At 41.3% G+C, this 20,963-nt stretch overlaps 1 protein-coding gene across 3 annotated transcripts in view; it reads left to right on the forward strand.

Moving 5' to 3' along the window:
• The window catches only part of rnf220 (ring finger protein 220), a 195,503-nt gene extending 183,553 nt beyond the window's left edge, over positions 1–11,950 (forward strand). For 2 of the 3 annotated variants that reach the window (XM_023335200.1, XM_023335201.1), the window contains 3 exons: positions 1,514–1,625; positions 5,015–5,089; positions 9,728–11,950. In XM_023335200.1, coding sequence (XP_023190968.1) covers positions 1,514–1,625; positions 5,015–5,089; positions 9,728–9,799 — 259 coding nt within the window. In that variant the 3' untranslated portion in view covers positions 9,800–11,950. Of the gene's footprint in view, positions 1–1,513; positions 1,626–4,376; positions 4,572–5,014; positions 5,090–9,727 lie in introns of all 3 variants that reach the window. The other variant, XM_023335199.1, reaches the window with a different exon arrangement.
• Positions 11,951–20,963: the final 9,013 nt, after the last annotated feature.

Genomic DNA, 20,963 nt, shown 5'->3' on the forward strand with positions numbered 1-20,963 from the left:
ATGAATGGTTCTTTTAACATTCCCAAAGTGTGACTGCCTGTGTTTATGGCAAGCAGAAACATTTCTGACCAGTCAGGTTTATCTTTTCTGTAAGTGTGAGAAAAAAGAACTAGTAGATTTTTTTATTTTGTTAGCTGACCAGCAGTGAAGAGAAACAGGTGAGAGGGCTAGCATTAAATTATTCTATGCTCATGCATCTGGAGAAAATTGGTCATTCCATCACTTCCTCTGATTAATACATCAACTATTTATTGCTGATATACCAAAGTATAAGTTAGCTAAAACTATTTGATTTTAAACTTCGACAGACAAATGAGAAAGTCTTTCACTATCCTCTTGTCTTTGCTGCGTTTGTTGGAAATGGAGCCATATCTTGCACCCCCTCCACACCACAAACACACACAGCTACTTACTGCTTGCGTTTACTGTCCCTTCCTCCTCTCTGCTTGTCCTTCCCCCACCAGATCAATACCATAGATCAGCAAAGCTATCAGGCTGCAGAATGACCACATCACCATAAATACACACACTCCTCGTAACACACGAACACTGTCGCTGCATCTCGGCGGCGGCGAGCGAACGGACGGCTGTAATAAACATCAGCCGGCTCGTGTGCCCGCGACTCGCTGTGCCGAATTATCATCAACGTTTGCGGTCGGTATTGATTCGGTTATGGCTGCTTCATATGCTGCTGAACAGTGTTAAATGCACATTTTCTGGTATGGTGATGCACATTAGTCAGAGGGCTGCTCACGGGCAGGAAGAAAGAGAAAACGGATGGAATAAAGGACAACAAGAGGAGTGAGAGTACGGATGTGAAGATCCAGAAATAGAGAGGCAGGATCATAAAGTGACATGGGCAAATGGAAATATAAAAACATGGAGATGTTTCAGCATAAATGCCAAGGAAGTTAAACTTTCCTTGGACTAGCAGATTTATGGATATTAATTGAGAGATGCTGGAGATGTATATCGACTATTTTTTTAAATTTATCTGAGTTAATTGAAATTAGTCCATATGTGGTCATGAAAAACATGGAAAAGTAAGAAATGTCTAATAAGTTGTTTAAAAAATGGCATGTAATCGGGGAAAAAAGTTTCCAAATTTATATAGATATACATTAAAGTTTTTGATAAATAAATGGTTTTTGTATTTATTTACATATACATGTGACATGTTTTCATCAAATGGCAGCTAAAGCTTTCTCCAGATTACATGACATTTTGTTTTTGAGTTATTTAAAAACAAATAAATTCACATGTGAATATGAAAAATTAAAAATGGACCATCTGTTTTTTTTATTTGGGCTATTAGATAGCAACATTAAACTGCACTGGTTTAGTTTGGTTCGGATGACAAACTAAACATTGGCACTTGATTTATTTATTGTTTCAAACCAAATAAACAATAAATACAATAACATCCACATTTTCATAATAGCTATAAACTAATTTCCATAATACTTGAGTACCTACTCTTATTTATTTATTTATTTTTCCCCTTGTGACGCAGGGTGACAGAGGAAGAATCAACAGCTACCACTATGGAGGCTCTGAAGGCCCGAATCCGAGAGTTGGAGAAGCAGATCCTTCGGGGAGACCGGTACAAGTGTCTCATCTGCATGGTGAGCAAATCTTCCTAGCTGTCCGCCAGGCTGCGCATCTCGCCTCAGCCACAGCACCTTGCAAAAGTACCTACACTCCCTGTCCTTTCCCACATTTTACCACAAAACATAAAACGAGTTTCGATGTTTCAACGCATGCTTATTTTTATTGGAGAGAATTAACTACATGAGGTTACTCTGGAGGAGCTGCACATATCCACGCAACAGTCCACTCAAAGTCCAGAGCTAAATTTGTTAATTTTTAATAACTGTCTGTGACTAAGGCCAAGGGGTGTGAATACTTTATGCAAGACACCTTGAAAGTTTTAATATCAATCAATTCAGTTCCTCAAAACTGAGGAAATCTTATTAAGAATTTGAGGCAAAATCTGCTTTTTTTTTTTAATTGAAGGCTATTTTCTCTGACCATTTTCCATATTGCTCTTCAAGAACTCCACAGACTCCACATTATCTTGTAGCCTGCCTGTGGCTTGCTTGTTCTACCCCCATTTGCATGCTATGAGTAACATCTATATTTACCTTTGACTTTTTTTTTGTGCTTTTATGTATACTTTGTGGGTTTAGCCCTTGCATGGCCCCGCAAGTTGATGGAACTGTCTGCGTGATACTCATGATCTAGTCAACAATTTACCTGCTAGCTTAAACCCAAAGGAAGAGTGTGAAATTGTTGCTTTTGTATGTTAGCCGTGCATGATGGCAGCTGAGTCAGCGCTAAGGTGCTCTGTTGTTTAGCTGTTTTTAATGGAAATTCATCAATCAGTATTATCAGAAGAAGGGGACAATATTCATGTTTCATCAGACACCTTCCAGCTGAAGTTACATCCCGTGATCGGTGTTTGTCCTCCCCACTTTATATCAAGTACCCATTCTGTCATCCTTCAAGCTTGTGGACAGTTCAGCATTGGCATTCTGTCCCTCTGTGTGTGTCTGCGCGCGCACGTGTGTGTAAAACGGGTAATTACCAACGCCTGCGCTCTCTAAAGGTCGCTTAGTGCCTGAGGTGACACGGAGGGCAAGGCACAGCGATTGATCACTCACTGCCCCATGGACACGCGTCTCCTCGCCACTCATCTGTCACTGTCCCTTATCTCTCTCACACTCCGGGGGCCCTGCAGAGAAACGCAAATATGTGTCCACACTCCTCCATCTAATCTGCCTCTGTCTGTCTTTAGGTTGTCTCTGTCCTGTCACGTTGTCTGATCTAAAAGTCATCAGATTAGTCTCACTTGTTGCCAGGGATCGGGCGGATTTTTGAAGGAGGCGGAGGTTTCCGCCGAAAGCATCACAGCCGATGCATAAAAATGATAATAAAAAAATAACTATGAAGTTGTCTCAGTTGTCTCAGGATTATATGAGCAACATTTATACATATTCCATGGTAATAATTTACTTTATGAATAAGAACGTTTATATCATTGTCTCGTGATTTTACTAAAACATATTTATTCCTGCTGCCACCATGTTGGCACATTATTCTACCTTCCTCTAAGCAGCTTAGTGCTCCAGCACAGCATCTGCAGTGGATTCCTACCCCCACCTACTGGTCATTTTTGGAAATTTAGTGATTCTTGAAAATATTTCTAAGCACAAACCTATTGCTAGACTGATAGTTGTTTAATAGTAGCTAATATTCTTGGAAAACAATGCAGTTACAGAATTATTATGCAGTAAAGCTTTCATATTTTGTCACATTACAACCACAAACTTTGCTCAATTTCATTGGGATTTTTATTAGATAGACCAACATAAATTTCTCCACAGTTGTCCTGAGAAAGGAAAAAGGCATTTTGTTTTTAAAAGTTTCTTGTCAGCTCCTTAACTCTTTAGGTTAAAGCAGGTTTAGGTTTTACAACCTAACCTACCAAGACATGGCTGTCCAGCTAAACTTAAAGGGTGGGGAAGAAAAGTATTATGTAAAGCAACCGCTACAGATGTCATCACCTGGGGTGTGAGAATCTGTTACAGTCACACAGTCCATTAACCTGTCCTCTTTTTTTTGGAAGAACAGCATAACATTATTTTACGAAAACCTTAAGAAATCAAGTTTACAGTTTGCTGCAAGCTTGGCATGGGACAGCAAACATGTGGAATTAGGTTCTCTGGACAGATGAGATAACTAAATATTTTGTAATGCAACCCCAGCACCAAGTCTTAAATTAACACTGCACATCACCCTGAACACACAATCCCCACAACGAAACACGACAATGGCGCCATCGTGTTGTGGGAATGCTTCTTCAGCATGAACTGATGTTTGAAGCCACGCAATGGGGAATCCTCTTAGAGAACCTATGTGTTGGTCTGTCGCAAGAAATCCTAGCAACAAATTGGAGTTTGTTTTTGGTAGGTAATATAAGGTGACAATGGCAGATTCCCAAGGCACTGTCTCTTGGATAAATGTAATGTTTCTTTTTTTTTTTATTGACATTAAACCTGCCAAACAAAGTTGCCTTCCTCCTTGAGGGAACTGGTTTAATGCTGAGTCAATTCATCAGTATTTCGTGAACCTTCAGTCTACTTCCTGAGGCGAAGCGGTTCAGCCGATTGCGGTGTAGTCACAGACTCTCTGGCCATCTCTAGCATCAATCGGTGTGGCCGTGTGTGTGTTTGTCCTCGTGCCTGTCTGTTTGCACTTTAGTGTCGGTGAGCACGACGAGTTGAGCTTCGTTGATTAGCTGCCGCCTTTCGCCCCTCACTCTCCTCTCCCCGAACTCCCACCCCACCTCCCCCCCGCCTCCCCTCCTTCCGCAGAGAAAGCCTGCTCTCAAGCCAGGCGCAGAGATCAAGAGCATAGGGGTGTGGTCGGGCTCCCGGCCACTGGCCAACGAGGTTGGAGAGAGGCAACCTAAGTCCCTCCCCCTCGGCCTGTACTGCCTGTACAGGGGCCTTGTGATTGGGGGCTACAGCAGCAGCATAAAGAGGCTCCTCCCACAACCCCTACGGAGGGTAAGGCGCTACCTCCCTCCTACCTCCCGCACCTCTTCGTCCTCTTCCTCACCAACTCATCCCAACTCATCTCTCCATGTTATCGCTGAGATGAAAAGACAGCTGTGCTTCTCCACGGCTTTGTCCCCACGCATCCCCCTCCCTCACCTCCCCGTATCTGCCCCTCCTCCCATCTGTAGTTGTTGCCTGCCCGATGTCGTGTCAGTGAGTGTGTTTCACCCCGAAGGTTGACGGTTGAGTCGTACCCCATTGTGCTGCCTTGCTCGGTGGTTTTTGTTTTTTAACACCCCCCCACCCCCCGCCGGCTGTGTTGTTCCATGGACAGCGGTCCGACATTGTGAACTGGTCAGGAAACATTGCGGGGTTTTGGTTGGACGTTGGCGACTGGAACTTGTGTCACTCGTGAATCTGGTGAAATTTCTTGATTTCTTTCTCCTCTTCAGGACTCGTACACGATGCCTCTGACGTCCATCCAGTGTTGGCACGTCCATTGTGAAGAGTGCTGGCTCAGGACTCTGGTACGCCTTACCGCACACCCCGACACACACACACAAACACACTCTCACATCCTCTTCTTTCCTGCAGCTCCTCATTTTATGCAATTATTGCAGCCTCATTTCACAGTCAGTGACTTTCTCTCTGTTCTCGTGCCCAACAGGGAGAAACTAAAATGAAATATTCCCCAAATGGCTTGTTCTAATATTGCACTCACAATCCAGGCAGTGCAAACACTTTTAGCCTCAGTGGGGGAAGAGCTTAGATGGAATGGTCCCCAAAAGGCTTGTTAAGATGCTGGAATAAAGTAGTGAACTCAGACCTCCGATATCTAATACACAGTGCCTCAGGACTGTGCACATACACACACACACACACACACACACCTCTGTGATTCTGTTGGTTATTAGTTAGTCTAATATATTCAGTTGAGTGTAATTAGCCGGTGCTAATGTGGTAACAAAGAGTAGAAGAAAACAGTGTTGCTTAAGTCGGGGAAAATGAACAGTCTCTATTCGGTGCCCCTCTCTCAGACTACCTCCTCTTAACATAAGCCGCTTACTGCTGTCTCCTCTTCTGCCGTTCCCATTTTGTCACAGTATTTCCCTCAAGTCTTGTTCAACTCGCAGACATATTAAAAGTGACACTTTTTTTTATCTCAAGGAAACCATGACTACAGGATTACTGAGCACTCATACAGGATGTAGAGTACAAATTGCCAATGTAACATGTAGCATCATCTGCAGCGCCAAGACTGTTTCCTCCGTGCAAATGAATGCATATTGAGATATATACTGTATATACATATTTAAAGTCTCAAGTATTTGCCGATTTCAGCTATTTGTAAATCAAATCAAATTTTATTTGTATAGCACATTTCAGCAGCAAGGCATTTCAAAGTGCTTTGCATCATTACAAACACAGAAACACAATGCAAGATAGAATCAACAATCAAAACACAGCATTAAGTCGGTGGTTGTTGTCCCTAATCTATGTGAATACCAACAGTCCTGAGTATATTGGGATGTAGTGACAGAACATATCTGTACACAACCTTCCCAGAAGAGTTGAAGTTGTTGTAACTAACATGTTTACCGGAATCTTAGTAGACAGTTTTAAGACACTAGAGTCCCAACAATGCCTCAACCTTTCATTTGGGAAACCTAAACAAGTAATCCCACTACTGCACAAATATTACAGAGGACGTGAGTGCATTATCTACTCCATTCAGAAAATGTCATTTGATTCTGATAGCCTTCCAAAACAAACAGATGTCCCAAATAAACTTTGATGTAGGTTTCAAGACAGCAGCACAGAAACCAGATCTGAAGATGTGGACAATGGCGACTAAATTATCACCTTTTGACGATGAAACTACAGTACTTAATAACAAAGTCCACCATCTGACTTTTTGGTCAAACTGAATACCAACTCTCTGTCTGTGCTGCACATCTACCCTTGTTCATCAGTCCACAAGCTGCTGTGTTTTCTAAGCGATCATATCGAACCTCTCTTCTTCCTGCTTTTGCTGTACCATCGGCCAATCATTGGCGTTCAAAAACCTAATCTGATCTGATGGTGGTGATCTCTGATCACAAAAACATCTGGTTTCACTGCGTTTAGATTTTTTTTGTTTTGTGATCAGCAGCTGTGATCAGCGTACGGTGAAAGGAGCTGCTCCTCTGGTGGTGAGGATCAAATCCAGTCCCGGCTCAATCAGAGCATCTCCGATTTAGCACAGTGGGATATTATGGTCTGCCTTTAATAAGCTTTTATTTGGCATTTATACTTGTTAATGATTGTTTGGAACATGACTTTAATTTAAAATCAATGATGATTCATGAAGAACTTCATCGGGGTACAAAGAAAGCCGCCGCCTGCGCATGTTTTATTCATTACCTAAACTGTAATTTAGTTTTCGAGAAAAAGTGTTCTGTGTACCTGTATTTGCTGTGCGTGCTAATGTATGCGGCATTAAACTCATAGCCTGGAGACGGCTGTAAAAATGGGAGGGCCGAGTTGATCAAAGTAAATGCCGAGGAATCTAGTTAACACCAACCCCCAGCTCCTTACTGCAGCAATGAATAAGGCAGCTGGAGCGCAGCATGACGGGAGCTCACCCGTACGCGCTTACCGACCACACCGCACAGGAGTAGTAAGCTTTAATAGGTGTTCAAACCAAAAAAAAAAAGAAATGGTATGCTCAAATTATCAATTAAAATGATTATCTATTGAGTTGGCCTGATATTTGTACCGGTGCTTGTTTATTTTCATCCCAGTTGAGCCATGAATGTTTGCAGGACTTTATCTGTCAGGTGTTAAAGCAAATTTCAGATTACCTTCACCCAAAGTGTGCTTTAAAGATTTGGTCTAGCAGCATTGAGGCAAAAGCATCTATGTAACAATAAATCAATTAGTCGTATGATAATTATTTCCATGTGCATGTTTCATAGTTTTTCTTTTTTCTCTCTCTCTTTCTACCGGGACTTCTCCGCAAGACAAAGTCCCGCCGTGCCAGCCTCAATTGACTTGAGGCTGCCGCTAACTAGCTGCTAATAAACTCTTGCTCGCTAGCTAGCCTTTTTTTTTTTGCATCTGTCATTGGAAAGTATTAATTTGTTTTCAGTCGGTTGGATGACATTAGTCTTCGCCATTGGCTCACTTCTGTTGCCAACCCATCTGATGCGACCTTCAGACTGTGCAATAAACCCCCCCAAAATCTTGGCACTACTAAAGTACAAAATGTGCAATTTTCTTTTGTACATTTCTGGGCAATACGGCTGAAAAATGTACCACGTTATAAACGTTGCACGTCGGTCGACATCGGTAATTACCGATTTAGTGTTTTGTTTTAAATATCTGAAGCGCAGCCAAGGTGGAGGCGTGACCTTTCCTGTTTTATCCACAATTTCCTCTCGAGCTGTTGCTCATTTTCTCCCTTCACACCACGCCGCTCTTGTTTATTTTGAAGCGGTTACGAGGCACCGTGGCGCAACTTTATTAAACTGCTGCTGCTGCTGTGCGAGTTACTCAACTCAAAACACTAGCGTTGTTCGAGAAGACGATGATCCCCAGCTTTGTCAGTAATGACTACGCGGCAAAACGGGGCAAATAGAAGGCGCCTGCAGCTAGCAGTTACCAGCCAACGTGGAACAAACAGGATGGAAGGGAAGCTGAAAAGACGGGAGGTGGAGGAAAAATCCTTGAGGCCACCCACTCCGAATCGAAGAGCGCTCTCTGCCCTGCGTTGCGTATTATCACCTGCTGCTTTACTGCAGATGGCGCCCTATCAAAGCAGAGTGAGGAGAGGGGGAAGGGGCGAGGAGAGGAAACGGTGCACTGTTGTAAGCAGGTTAAGTTAGACCCACATTTGTAGGAAGGAGGTAATGAGTCGCTATAAATGTTAGTACTTTTGCCAGGCGTTGATAAGCTTTGACATAATTAAGAACTCGGAGACTCTACATATGTTTCTTTGTTGAACCGAGTGATTTATTTTGACCTACATGAGGTTTCAGATCCATCTCGTTGAACTAGAATATCATTGAAAAGCTCATGTGTTTTAGTAACACAGGTCAAAAAGCGACAGTGATATATATATTATATATTAATTACTCACAGAGTGATGTATTTGAAAGATTTATTTGCTAACTTTGTTGTTCACAATGAAAAACCAAAGATTTGTTTATAATAAAATTGCAATATCTGATAAACAACAAGAAAAAGGACTTTTAAAACAGACATTTTATGTTACGCCCTCATAATCATGGGGAAAACTGCTGATTGATAGTTGTCCAGCAGACAATCATTGACATCCTGCATAAAGAGGATAAGACATTAAAGGTTTTTACGAAGGAAGTTGACAAGGTGTCATATTTAAGTATATTTATGGAAAGTTAACTGGAAGGGGAAAAGTGTAGTAGAAGAATAGCACATTTTGCTGGATGATGAGATTATTGAGATAAATTATATTCTTTTGAGAGCATTTTTAAGTAATATATTGATAATGGCAAAACAAAGAACGTTTTCCCTCTCAAAGAAAACAAAAAACTTCAATTTTGTAAAGAACACTTTTAACACTGGAACTAAGACATTTTAAATATCCAAAATAAAACACGACAATCAAAACTAATTTTAAAAAATGACTGAAGTAAAAACAAAACACATATAGCCAAAACCATAAATAAAATGGATTGTGAGTAAACAAAATTACCCTACGAAAGATATTAATCATCAGAATGGAAATTATCAAGTCACTCCTGAATTAGGACAGACAGAACTGGCCTGCTACTTTATGTGGTCCAAATCCTCTATTTCAGATAAGAGTCAATTTTGCATTTCATTTGGGAATGGAGCTCTCAGAGTCTAAAAAGACGAGTCAAGAAAACACAGAGTACAATCAGATTTAGATGCACGGTGAAGTTGTTTTGAGTTTCCATGTTATGGACATACTTGATGAGACACAGAACATAGAGTTTCCATTGCTTGTACATTATGAAAATTCAAATGAACACAAATAAAAACAAGGAGTTGCATCACTCTTAACCTTTTTGAAGTAAATTGTTATGTGAACAAACATCCTCACCTCAAACACCTATGGCATCATAAAGTGGCCTAGATCACATTAGCAGCCAAGCTAACTCTTCTCTGTCTGCTCACCACAGGGGAACAAGAAGCTGTGCCCGCAGTGCAATACCATCACCTCACCTGGAGACCTGAGGCGTGTCTACTTGTAAAGAGCACAACGGCTGCCTCTTTCATTTCCTTCACCTTGGATTCTCCCTTTGCCCCATCGTCACCTTTAGCTTTCTCCTGTGGACTGTTCGCCCCATACCTCCGAGAGCATTTAGAGACAAGACAGCAGTCTTTGAGACTCCACTGGCTCTTTTGGGAGGCTAACACTCTGTTGAAGAAGTGACGTATAGACACTCTCGTTGACTGTCCGATCGTCCATTTGCAGAAAGAAAAGAAAATACGGTGACCCGAAGTCCCAGATGCTTAACAAATAGGTTCCCCTGAAGGACTTTGTCAGCGGAGAACCCTTAACCCCACCCATAAAGAAAAGTCCTGCTGACTCCTGGTAGCTTCACGCTGCTGGGGATGAACTCCTCGTTCCTGCGCTTCTTTAAAATTTGACTCCAGCTTGGACAGCAGGATCATCGTTGATGACTTGACAGAACGCTTCTTTGAATTATTTTATTTTTTTTATTTTTTTCCTGAAAAAGCAAACTCTTCCCTCACAGAACTTTTGCTTAAGTGTTTGGGGGAAAAGACTGGACCAGCCACCAAGATTGAGCTTTCAACCAGAGAATACCCCTCCGAACCTTTCCACAAAGAAGTTTGACGCTCCCTGTCCTCCACTTCTTCTTTTCCCGAAACTCTTCTTTTCTTTTTCCCTTTTTGTGGTGTTCCAGTGAAGTAAACCAAAATTTGCCCCCCTCCAAAAAGCAGTGCAAGCACATGTAATATAGTTCTATGTAAGTTTACAATGTTGGGTGTAAATGACATGGAGATCTCATACTCACTTGTACACGCGAACACTCACATTGCCATCAGAAGACACACACCGAAGTATACATTTAAAATCCTTTTTTTTTTTGTTTCCTTTTTTTTTTTTTTTTGAGTCAAAAGTCAGTTTGGGAATAATGTGTGTGTGAGGGGAAAAAATGGCTGGAATAAAAAGCCTCTGTATTTTTGAAAAGAAAAAAAAAAAAGATCATTTTAAGGTCTGTTGAAGTTTTATTTGATTGTACAGGAATAAAAAGAAGATAATAAGAATAATAAACTACTCAAGACTAGATTGTCAAGATTTTAGGTGGTGTAGTTTTTCTGCAGGTTACCCTGGAAAACTAGATCAGAACATAAAGCCAGGACAAATGTTAGTTCTGTTGAGTGGAGAGATTCCTATCGCCCGAGCCTTCATGAAACCCTGCAGAGCAGCCCAAATGTTCTTTGATGTTTTTAGCATAGCTTGTTCTTTTTCGCCAGCCATTTCTTCTTCGTTTCTGTTGGGGTTATGCCATGATCAGATCATAGTCAGCAGACACTTATTTTTTTTTACCCCTACTTGTCTCCAAAAACAGTTATTTTTCCTAGTATTCCCATAATGCTGTGCTGCATAAAAAGATCCCAAGAAGCAAGTCCAAAGGGCTTTTTGTTTTCTTTTTTCTTTTTTTCCCCCTCTAAGCAGTAACAAATGAGTAAAGGCTCTTTAAAGGAAAGATGCCCAAGGCTACACTGGCAATCTCCACCAACCCAGAGCATTTTCCCCTTTTCCCTTTACCGCAGCAGCATCAGCAGCCAAGATGGTGGTGTGCTTTGTGTTTGTAAAACTATGTAATCTGTGATGTCTGTATTGTTGTAAGAAATATTGGGAAAAAAAGAAAAATAAAACTTCTCAAATATCACGAGTTAACTTCCTCACACAGGATGAAAGGTGAAGAAAAGTTGGAAGAAAAAAAAACCCTGGCAGATACGGCTTTAATGCAAAGGCGCCCACAATTTCTATCCTTTTAAAGCCTTTTTATGCCACAGCTTCAAAGCTCTCCTGCTCCGTCATAGTTATCTAAGAACCAAATGTTTGGAATCCGCGCTATGGGTCACTTATAGAACAAGAAAATTCTGTCTTTGTCACCTCGAATGTAGCTTTTTCATTAGATATACCTAATTCTACAGTTAGCTTGACAGTGGCAGGTGAAATACTTTTGAGCAAGATTTGTAACTTTACCCCATTACTTTAGAACAAGTCCATCGGACTTTGCCTCCTCTTATAAACTACAAGAAATTTGCGTCAGTTCCCGTTTCTGTCTTGTACGTTCATGGAAATGGTACGTGTCTTTCCCATTTGTAAGATACAACTGACATGGATTAAATACCTAAATATCAAATGGCATCCATTGCATTTTTTTTTTTTGCAGATTCCCTTGTTTCTTGTAGTAATTGTTTTTTATTGTTCTGTTTTTTTTAAGGAAGGATGTTATTTTAGGTGCTAGCTCGTTTAATAGTATGAGCTATAACGTCGGTCAAATTGAACTCGCAGTCCAACCTTCACGCCTTTGGCAAATAATGAGTGAAAAACATATAAATAAACTCTTACTGGCTCAGTCGTGACCCAGGTGAACACAAATCTGGTTGTTGAAAGATATTTTTATTAGGAACAAGAAGATCTATGTTAAGAGCAACACAGTGAGGGTTAAACTATGCGTCAGAATAAATGAGGGGTCTAATGAAGAAACAGCGAAGGCAGCCAAAAATGACTTGGGCTATGGTTACTGATCTAAAGAGCTACAATGAGGAATCGGAATCAAATGGAGGAATCTTGTCTATCAGACTGTGGTTGGACAACTCTTAACTTTCCAAGAACTACATGCCATATTGGACCTTAGCTGGATAGTACAAGTTTTAAAGACGCTTTGGCATGAAGGCAATCATTAGTGGAGGTGGTTGAGGAATATAAATACCTTGGTATTCATTTGAACAACAGACTTGATTGGAGGTTCAACAGTGAACCCGTCTACAAGAAAGGACAGAACAGGCTGTACTTCTTGAAGTAGCTTAGATACTTAAAGGATTACAGGAAGATACTGCAGATGTACAAGTCTGTTGTTGAGTCTCATGTCTTCTGCCGTCATCAGTACCAGGGACATACAAAGGCTTAAACCTGATAAAGAAAGCTGGTTCTGTTCTATGGATTTTGTGGAACCTCAGGAGACAATGGTGCGAACAATGATTTTAAATAAAATCAAGAAAATTATGGACAATCCTGCGTATCCCCTTCATGAGGCTATCACAAAAGATAGACGAGAAAAAAAGTCTTCAGTCAAAAACGGCTTCACATTTGCACCAATACAGACTGCTACAAGAGGTTCTGGGCGATTGCTTCCTGGAGGCACGGGCTGTGTTGAGGTTTTACATTTTATCCGATCGCTAACGTTGGCCTGTAATGTATCTAATGCGCCAGTTTGACGCTGAGAAGCTTACTGGAAATTGCCTCCCCTTTCAGCAACTATCCCCCATCCTGCGAAGAGAGAAGTGCCAATCCCAGCAAGGCTGCTGTTAATGTCAAGTCAATATTTGGAAGGCAATGGCCAGACTACAGCCATTGGCCAGGTACAATAACTGTAGAAACCATGACAAGTATATTGATGATCACATCACCTTCCAGCCCTGTCCTGATACCCCTTCACCTCACCCTTAGATGACCATGTCATTCAACCACAACTGCAGTGTCAAAGATATCATTTCTGCAAATAAGATTTCAAAGACATTGTAACCATCTTCAGAATTTAGCTGTACGTACGACTTCAGGCTGTGAAGAAGAAAACTATCTTTTCAAGATGCAGAAGGGAAGGTTGGATGATTTCTCTGGGCAGAGTTGTGCAATGTCAAGTGTGCTTTCCTGCACACTGTTGATGGGTGGAGTAAGAAGAAATTCTCCCCAAAATTGTATGCTCATTCATCACTGTAAACTAATCACATTAAGGCTTTGAAGCGTGAAGAGGAATCGTAAGAGGGACCATCTTCAAGTGATAATTCTAGGCACATCTGAACAGCAAGTTGTGCAAAAATTCAATTGACAAAGTCTAAGAAAAATCAAAGATGGCTGGAAGAAAAACGCATGCCAGTAACTATTGCAATGTCCAGAAATGTCTAGTTGGTATCGACAGGAAGTCTCACAGTCAGTCACTGCCAAAAGTTGCACTTGATTCCACTGGGATTTGCTGATGTAGAACATTAACTTGCTGGTCTTAACCCTTTTCTGATATTGGGTGTGAAAAGGATGAGTTACAGAAGGAGGCAGTAGTCGTAGCAACATCAAGAAGAGAAACACAAAGGTGAAAACAGTGCAGTTGTGGAAGATCAAGGCCTGATTGTTCCAGCGTTAATCTGGGCTTTCGATACTTCAACCCCCATATCAGACTTTGGCTCCCGCTTCCTGATGAAACAACCTCAGCGATTTCTGTTAAGTCCTTTGAACAGTTCAGAGGCCGTGTAAAAACCTCAGACTCCCAGGCTGTTTGGTGGACAATCTTGGCTTCAAGCTTGACTGAATTAAAGTGACAGACTCCGTGAATGGCAGGCTTTCGACTTTTTGCTGGAAAGAAGGACAGCTATGTCGGCCACAGATGTCTCTGTACAAGTCAGAAATGTTTTAATTGAACATTTTGACTTGTTTATCTCAGTCTGACAAAAAAAATAAATAAACGCGAGACAAGAAATCCTAAGAAGAGTCCTTAGAAATGTTTTACGAACCAGAGGTTCAAATCTAGGTATGTAGGTCTGCCGCTATCGATGACTTCCATTTTCTGTAAAACCAAAAATAATGAAAGCGTGGGAGAAAAATGGGTTTGGTCCGGATCTGGTAAAAAAAAAAATAACGTGTTTAGATTCAAACAAATGGCATTTAGCCGTTAACTCATTTGCATAGTGCACGATCCATTCCCCGAGTCAGCAGACCACCGCTCTAAATGTTTTCTCCAACCACTGCAGACTGGCAGAAAAATCCTGCTGCGACAGACGTTGCCAAAACCGAGGCCTGTTCTCCATAAAGTGAAATACCAACATGTATGAGTGTTTGATTGTGAGTCAGTCATTAAGACAAGTGTTGTCAGATGCCAATAAAACTTTACACCTGGGTTGAAAACCGCAGCAAGATAGGAGCCTCACTTGAAAGGCGAACTCTCACCAAAGTCGAGATGGGAAGGAATGGCAACATGCTGGCAATATCACTCCCAAAAGCCACAAGGTATCAGAGAATCGCGACGACAACAGAAAGATGACACAGAAAACAGCGTAGCAGAGATGGGAGATGTATCTGAGATTAATGTCAGCATAAGGTTAAGTGTAATTGGGCCTTTCATGCCTCGTTTTGCAATTGCAATGCAAGTGAACAGATCATGTGGTGCAGAACGGTAGTAATAGGTAACAGCGGTAGTAACAAGCAACCATAGCCGCAAAAGCAATCCTTAAGCAAATTGAATGTAGCCAGGAACAGTTTAATTGCTTTTTGAATCGGGAAGAAAAACATATGCAGCGCAGTATTGCCACCTAGAGGTTTTTACCTGACATGCGCCAAGTTTTTCCCCATAAATAATCTTGCGCTTGCCGTTGGATATCTGACACATATCTGACACCAGATCCTCGGATCACATCTCCGCCCAGGAAAACTCTTGTGTTTTCTGATTTTTATGCTCGCTACACTTTTGGTGAAACCGTTTTAGAGAAACCTGCAGCACCAAACAGCAGAGCTCATGATCGAGGAGCTGCTTGCGAGGGTAATTAGAGGGGGAATTACTCCAGTATATCCTCTCTCAGTACAACGGACTGCTCCTCAGATCTGCATCCAAGCTTCAAAGAAAAGCTGCCCAAGGTAGGGCCTTATTAGACCCAGCGTGAAGACCCAGCCCTTTAAGGGCTCCTGTAAGTGCTGTCAGATGTTAATAAAGTCTTGGAAGAGAGGTAATCAGATGAGGAGTAATGTGTTGCAGAACATTTTGGGCAAAAGCGATGCACTGATTATACAAGTAGCAGTCAAGTGTGCAACCAATTAATCATCTGGACACTTATACTTGGGATTGTGTGTTATTTAGCGTTTCCATTCAGTGGGAAAACATCAGCGTTCATAAGCTTACAAGTTTGTTTCAGTCTGTGATTGATGTTGAAGGTAACGGAGGTGTTGCATGGACATGTTGCAAGGCCTTCCAAAAGTATTCCCACTATGTGAAGTTGTTGTTTGTCAACTCTGACATTTTTTTATGGTGTTTTTTTTTTATCTAACCATGGTATCATTGGCCAAATGGTGCGAAATTAAGCAACAGGGGGGGAAAGGATGTGATGTATTCATTTTTCCTATGAATAAAAATCTGATTCGGCATCTGTCCAACATCCCTGTCCCTACTGAAGACGAGCATGATGTTGCCACCAACATCTTTTACCACGGTGCGTGTCTTCAGGGGGAAGTTGCAATGTTAGCTGACTAATAAGATGAAAATGAGTTCCTCCTGAAGAGAGGATCTTTCAGTGTTTATTTACTGCACTGTTTTTTTTTAATGCCAAATGGTACACTTTTTATGGCTTTCTTCCTGCCACTTTTCCGTAATAGCCAGATTTTTATGGAGTTCCTGACTAATAGTTGTCCATATAACGACGACTCGTCAACCCGAGCTCTAACTCCTCCAGAGTTGCTCCTCTGAGCACGACCTCAAGGCCGGGCTGTCTCTTTAGGTGGATGGCAACGTGGATATTACATGCTGGACTGAGTGGCTTATGGTAAGATGTTTAAAGCGTTTTATACCTTCTATACCTTTATACTTCTCTACATCGTTCGCCATGACCTGTCCGTTCTGTTCCGTGGTGTTCATGATTGCCGTTTGTTCTCAAACAAACAACTGAGGCCTTTACAGAGCAGCTGGAACTATTCCTGGACTGCATTGCCCACAGGTGGACCCTATTTACTAATTAAGGGACTTTTAAGGCAATTGGTTCCACTCACTTTTAGTGAAGGGTATCAAAATCACTACAAGCATGGCATGGCATGAAGTCTCTACTCTAAGAAACTACTTTTCTTTTACCTTACTCTTCCCAGTTGTGGATGACTTTATATTGGCCTACAATATAAGATCCCCCCAAAAATATTGTGAGATTTCTGGTTGTAAAGTGGCAAAACTTATACATGTGTATAAAGATTAAGTAAAATGAGCACTTTAGCATATGTACTGTGTACAATGTGGAACTGATTGACATTCTTATTCAAAAACAACAAAACATAGCAGCTGCTTAAAACTGCGGGTATACTTCACTGACTGCAGGTAATTTATGCAACAAGTTTCTAAATAGAATCTGTGTTTTATAAAACACACATCTGAACGAGATTTCTCTTGTTAAATCTGGTACATTTAGCAATGATGCATGAAAGTAAAACCAATCATTTTTATTTATTTTTCTTCTTTTTTTTTGTTTGTTTGTTCCATCGGCACAGCTCTGACATCAAAGCCATGTCTTTTGGAGGTCACACAGTGTGAGTCCTAATGAGGATGTACACAGCGCGGTGTGGTCATTATCGGCATTTTATAAACACAGGCCCACACAGACGAATCAATATGACACTTGATAGTACCTTCCACGTCCACTATTGCACCCAGCAACTCCTGAAGGTTCATACGATATATATTTATATATATATATATATTTATACTAGTATGCACACAGCGCACGTGAACAGACCCATAAATTCACACGTGTGCACACATTTTGACACAAAGTACATATTGATTTAATGATTAGTACACACATACCATCGGCCAGTTCAACAGGACTGTTTAGCCGCAGGCTGGGTGCCAGAGGTACCAGGCGATCTATCCCAGAGGCGCCTGCAAGAAGAGGCAGGAAACTGAACCAGATTACAGAAGAAAGCCCTGAAGGCTGGTTAGCAGCCATTAGGATCACTAATGTCATCAAGCAGCTCCACCCAGTTTTTTTTGCAAATGAAATCTGAAATAAACCCCCCCTGGATTGCAACTTCACCTGCAAAATTGGCAAAATCAGGGTGAAGTAAAAGTCAAATGGATTTTCCTTTAATAGTTTCTCCAACTTTTTTTGATGTGTTGAGTTCATTCCCCTGGAACACATTTTTCATGTGTTACGATCATATATAACATGTACTTCAATATATAAGATTGCGTGTATTGTTTGCATTGCATCTGTTGAACCAACACTAGTAGTGCATTATAGTGAAGATGAAGGAAAATGGTATGTAGTTTTCAACATATTTTATAAATAAAAATGAAAATTCCTGGCTACATTTTACTCTTTGATATTACCCAGAAACTAAGCTCAGTGCGACCAATTACATGTAAAGCTGCTTGGTAGTTGCCAAGATACAAAACAAAGTTGGTAGTAAACTAACACCTTAACGTGCAAAACATAACGTGTTAGCAGCTTGGTGGATGGTGGAGTTGTGTTTGTTGTTGTTGTTTTAGCAGAAGAGGGGAGCTGGTAGGAGTCACGGTAAGAGAAGGAGTTTTCTTCTTCATCTTGAAGTTTTTGAATATGTAAAAATTTAGGGATTTCTTCTTTTTTTTTTTTTTTAAGTCTGTCTTCTGAGAATTTTAAAATGTTTGTTTCCAAGTCAGACCAATGTCTGTGAGGTTTGTGTCATGTCGCATGCTTAGTTAGACCCTGTGCGCAGGACAATCTGCTTATGCAGAGAGCGCTTGCCAAGTGTCGACCTTGCAGTAACAGCGGGGCGCCACGAGGTGGCAGTGTTTCCTTACAAACATTAATTCGCCCGCTCCTTCGAATATGCCCCTAAAGTTTACACCGCTCGTTCTGTTCTGTTTATTCCTGCCTGTACAGGATCGTCGGACTCTTCCTGACCTGTCTCCCGCGTTACTTGGTCTCCATTATGATGTTTGTTTTCTAATAAACCTCCTACAAAGCAAAAGAAAAAAATACCTGGATTTACTGAGAATAAATTAAATACAGGTTGACCATTTTTACTATTTAGTTGGACTTTAATTATAACTTTTGAAATATTTCCAAAACCATTTCAGCCATCTCCTTCCCCATGCTTTCTTTTGGTCTATTCCATTGAATTTGGTAAAGAAAAACAAAAACAAAACTGTTTATGATTGTAGAATAACAACATGAAAAAGAAGGACTACGAATTAATTTACAAGGTGTTGTAGGCTATTTCGTGTTAAAGCATAAAGTTCTCTCTGGTGCTGAAAGGAAATGCCAGTGTTTTATATAGGAAACAAGCAGAGCAAAAGACAAGATGAGGAGTGAGGTCATGTCATCTGTTTCATCTCTTCCTTTAGTAAACCCCTCACCGCACCTTCTTTCATCTTGGTCAACCCCCCGAGGGGAGAACACTGACCCACTGTGGGGGTGTGTGTGGGTGTGTGTGCGTGCGTGTGTGTGTGTGTGTGTATGTCAAGCAAAGAGACGGTGGTGGTGGTGGTGGGGGGTTGCCAGAGGATCCCCATTTCTTGAAAGGGAGAGATGACAACCTGAGATAATGGTGCTAGCAGGGGTGGAACATGAGTGTGTGTCAGTTTTCAGACCCAATTTCCTCCTGAAATCAGCTCAGAAAAAAAATAAATAAGATAAATTCTTCACACGACAACACAGCCAATAGATCACACAAACGCAATGAAGTGTTAAACTTCTTAGCTTAAACCCTCAATCAACAAGCAACCCAAAACCGCCCGAAACAAACATGTTGTCTACAGGTGTAAAAGGACGTGCACTTAGCACCTGTTGCCTGGCTCGAAGCACGCCCATTTCATCCGGCCTGCGCAGAGCTACACTCACATCCTGCTCTCGCATGGAGAGAAGCAACCCCGGCATTACCCACGCTCACGGTTGATCCTGACTTGAGTCCAAGTTAATCCTACCTGCCCGGTGCAAAGAAAAGACAAACTGTTGACACATTAGGTGGGGCCGCGGCAGGGAACACATTGTCTCGTGTTGGTCAAGCTCTGTGAGACTCAACAGCAGACTAGATCTTTAATACCCTGGTGGAACCATAAAAAAAAGGCCAAATATGTTTGTCTTGTCTGACAGTTGTAAATGTAGCTAAAGCCTCGCTGGGATATCCCATTGCAGTTCCTACTGTCGTCCTGTTTGGCCTGAAGAACATCAGCGGAACATATTAGGTAACAGCCGGCTTGTTCGGAGGCACGTCTAATCTTCCCAAAGCCTGACTGTAAGGTAATGATAGGTTTTGTTTGCATGGTGCTTTCTGTAATCAGCAAAGGGATAAAGGAAAAGATCAGCAGAAGGGTGATAGACGACACACGTGCTCCACAGCGCAAAGAAGGGGCGCTTGTACAGGCTCCTTTTGAACAGGAATGTTTTGTCAGGTTGAAATGATTAAACCACCCCTTCTAGTTCATCCAAAAGTAATACGATCACGATTGGATGGAGTCCATTGGAAGTTCACCGTACAGCTGCTTGTTCTCAATGCTAGTTTTAGTCATTTAGAGACCAAATTGGCAATCGTGCTTCGTCTAAATAAACTGTTCCTGCTCTTTTGCACTAACTTAGAGAACAGAGTGGACGGTTTCGTCGGCTGTGGTAAGTCATCCAGGCCCTGAAGCAGCAAAGCTTCCCAAGACAATTGTCCACCTCTGTGTTTAACTGACATGATTTTAGTTTTCAATAAATTTAATGGAACCTCAAAAATAATGCATTTAAAAAGGAAGTGTTTATAAACACACACACACAAAATGTAATTTCTTTCCAGCATGCTTTACTTCATGTTGTCAAACAGGTTCTGTTGAAGTTGAACTTCTCGTTTCTGCAAATCTGGCAACAATCAGGCTTGAATGTAGGTCGTCAAATTAAACAGCAACAAAAAAAAGGTATTTAGTCACAGTTTACGATTTGTCTTTTTTTTCTTGTTTTTTTTTGGCCCTACTTTGTCAGTACATGGTTTTGAGTTTAAGATACATTTCAGTTTCCCCAGTGTTATGTTTTTCCTGTGTATGTTTTCCATCACTCACATTGAGTACTGGCGATTTTTAGAGCAACATTTAGACACTGAGCTTGAAGACCGGAGTGGTGTCTTCAACAGTCGGATTGTTTAGCTGACATCCACTGCGCTGAAAAAATAAAGATATCGCAAATGGACTTTCAGGATATCTGGTGGCGTTTAGTCGTGAATGCAGCCTTGTCTTTGCTGGGCTCTCCTTAGAAGCTCACCCTCCCTCCCTTCAACCTCCAAATCCTTCGATAATCAGTTTGTAACACTTGTAACCGACAGAAGCTGATCCATGTCCTAATCCTCTATCTAAGATTTCAGTTTGTTAAAGGGGAAGTGTCCAGTGTGTGTGGCTGTTATTGTTGATTTTTGCAAGCAAGTGGGTAAACCTGGCGCTCATGCTCAAGCAAACAGTG

The sequence above is a fragment of the Xiphophorus maculatus genome, chromosome 6 (assembly GCF_002775205.1).
Source record: "Xiphophorus maculatus strain JP 163 A chromosome 6, X_maculatus-5.0-male, whole genome shotgun sequence".
NCBI lineage: Eukaryota > Metazoa > Chordata > Actinopteri > Cyprinodontiformes > Poeciliidae > Xiphophorus > Xiphophorus maculatus.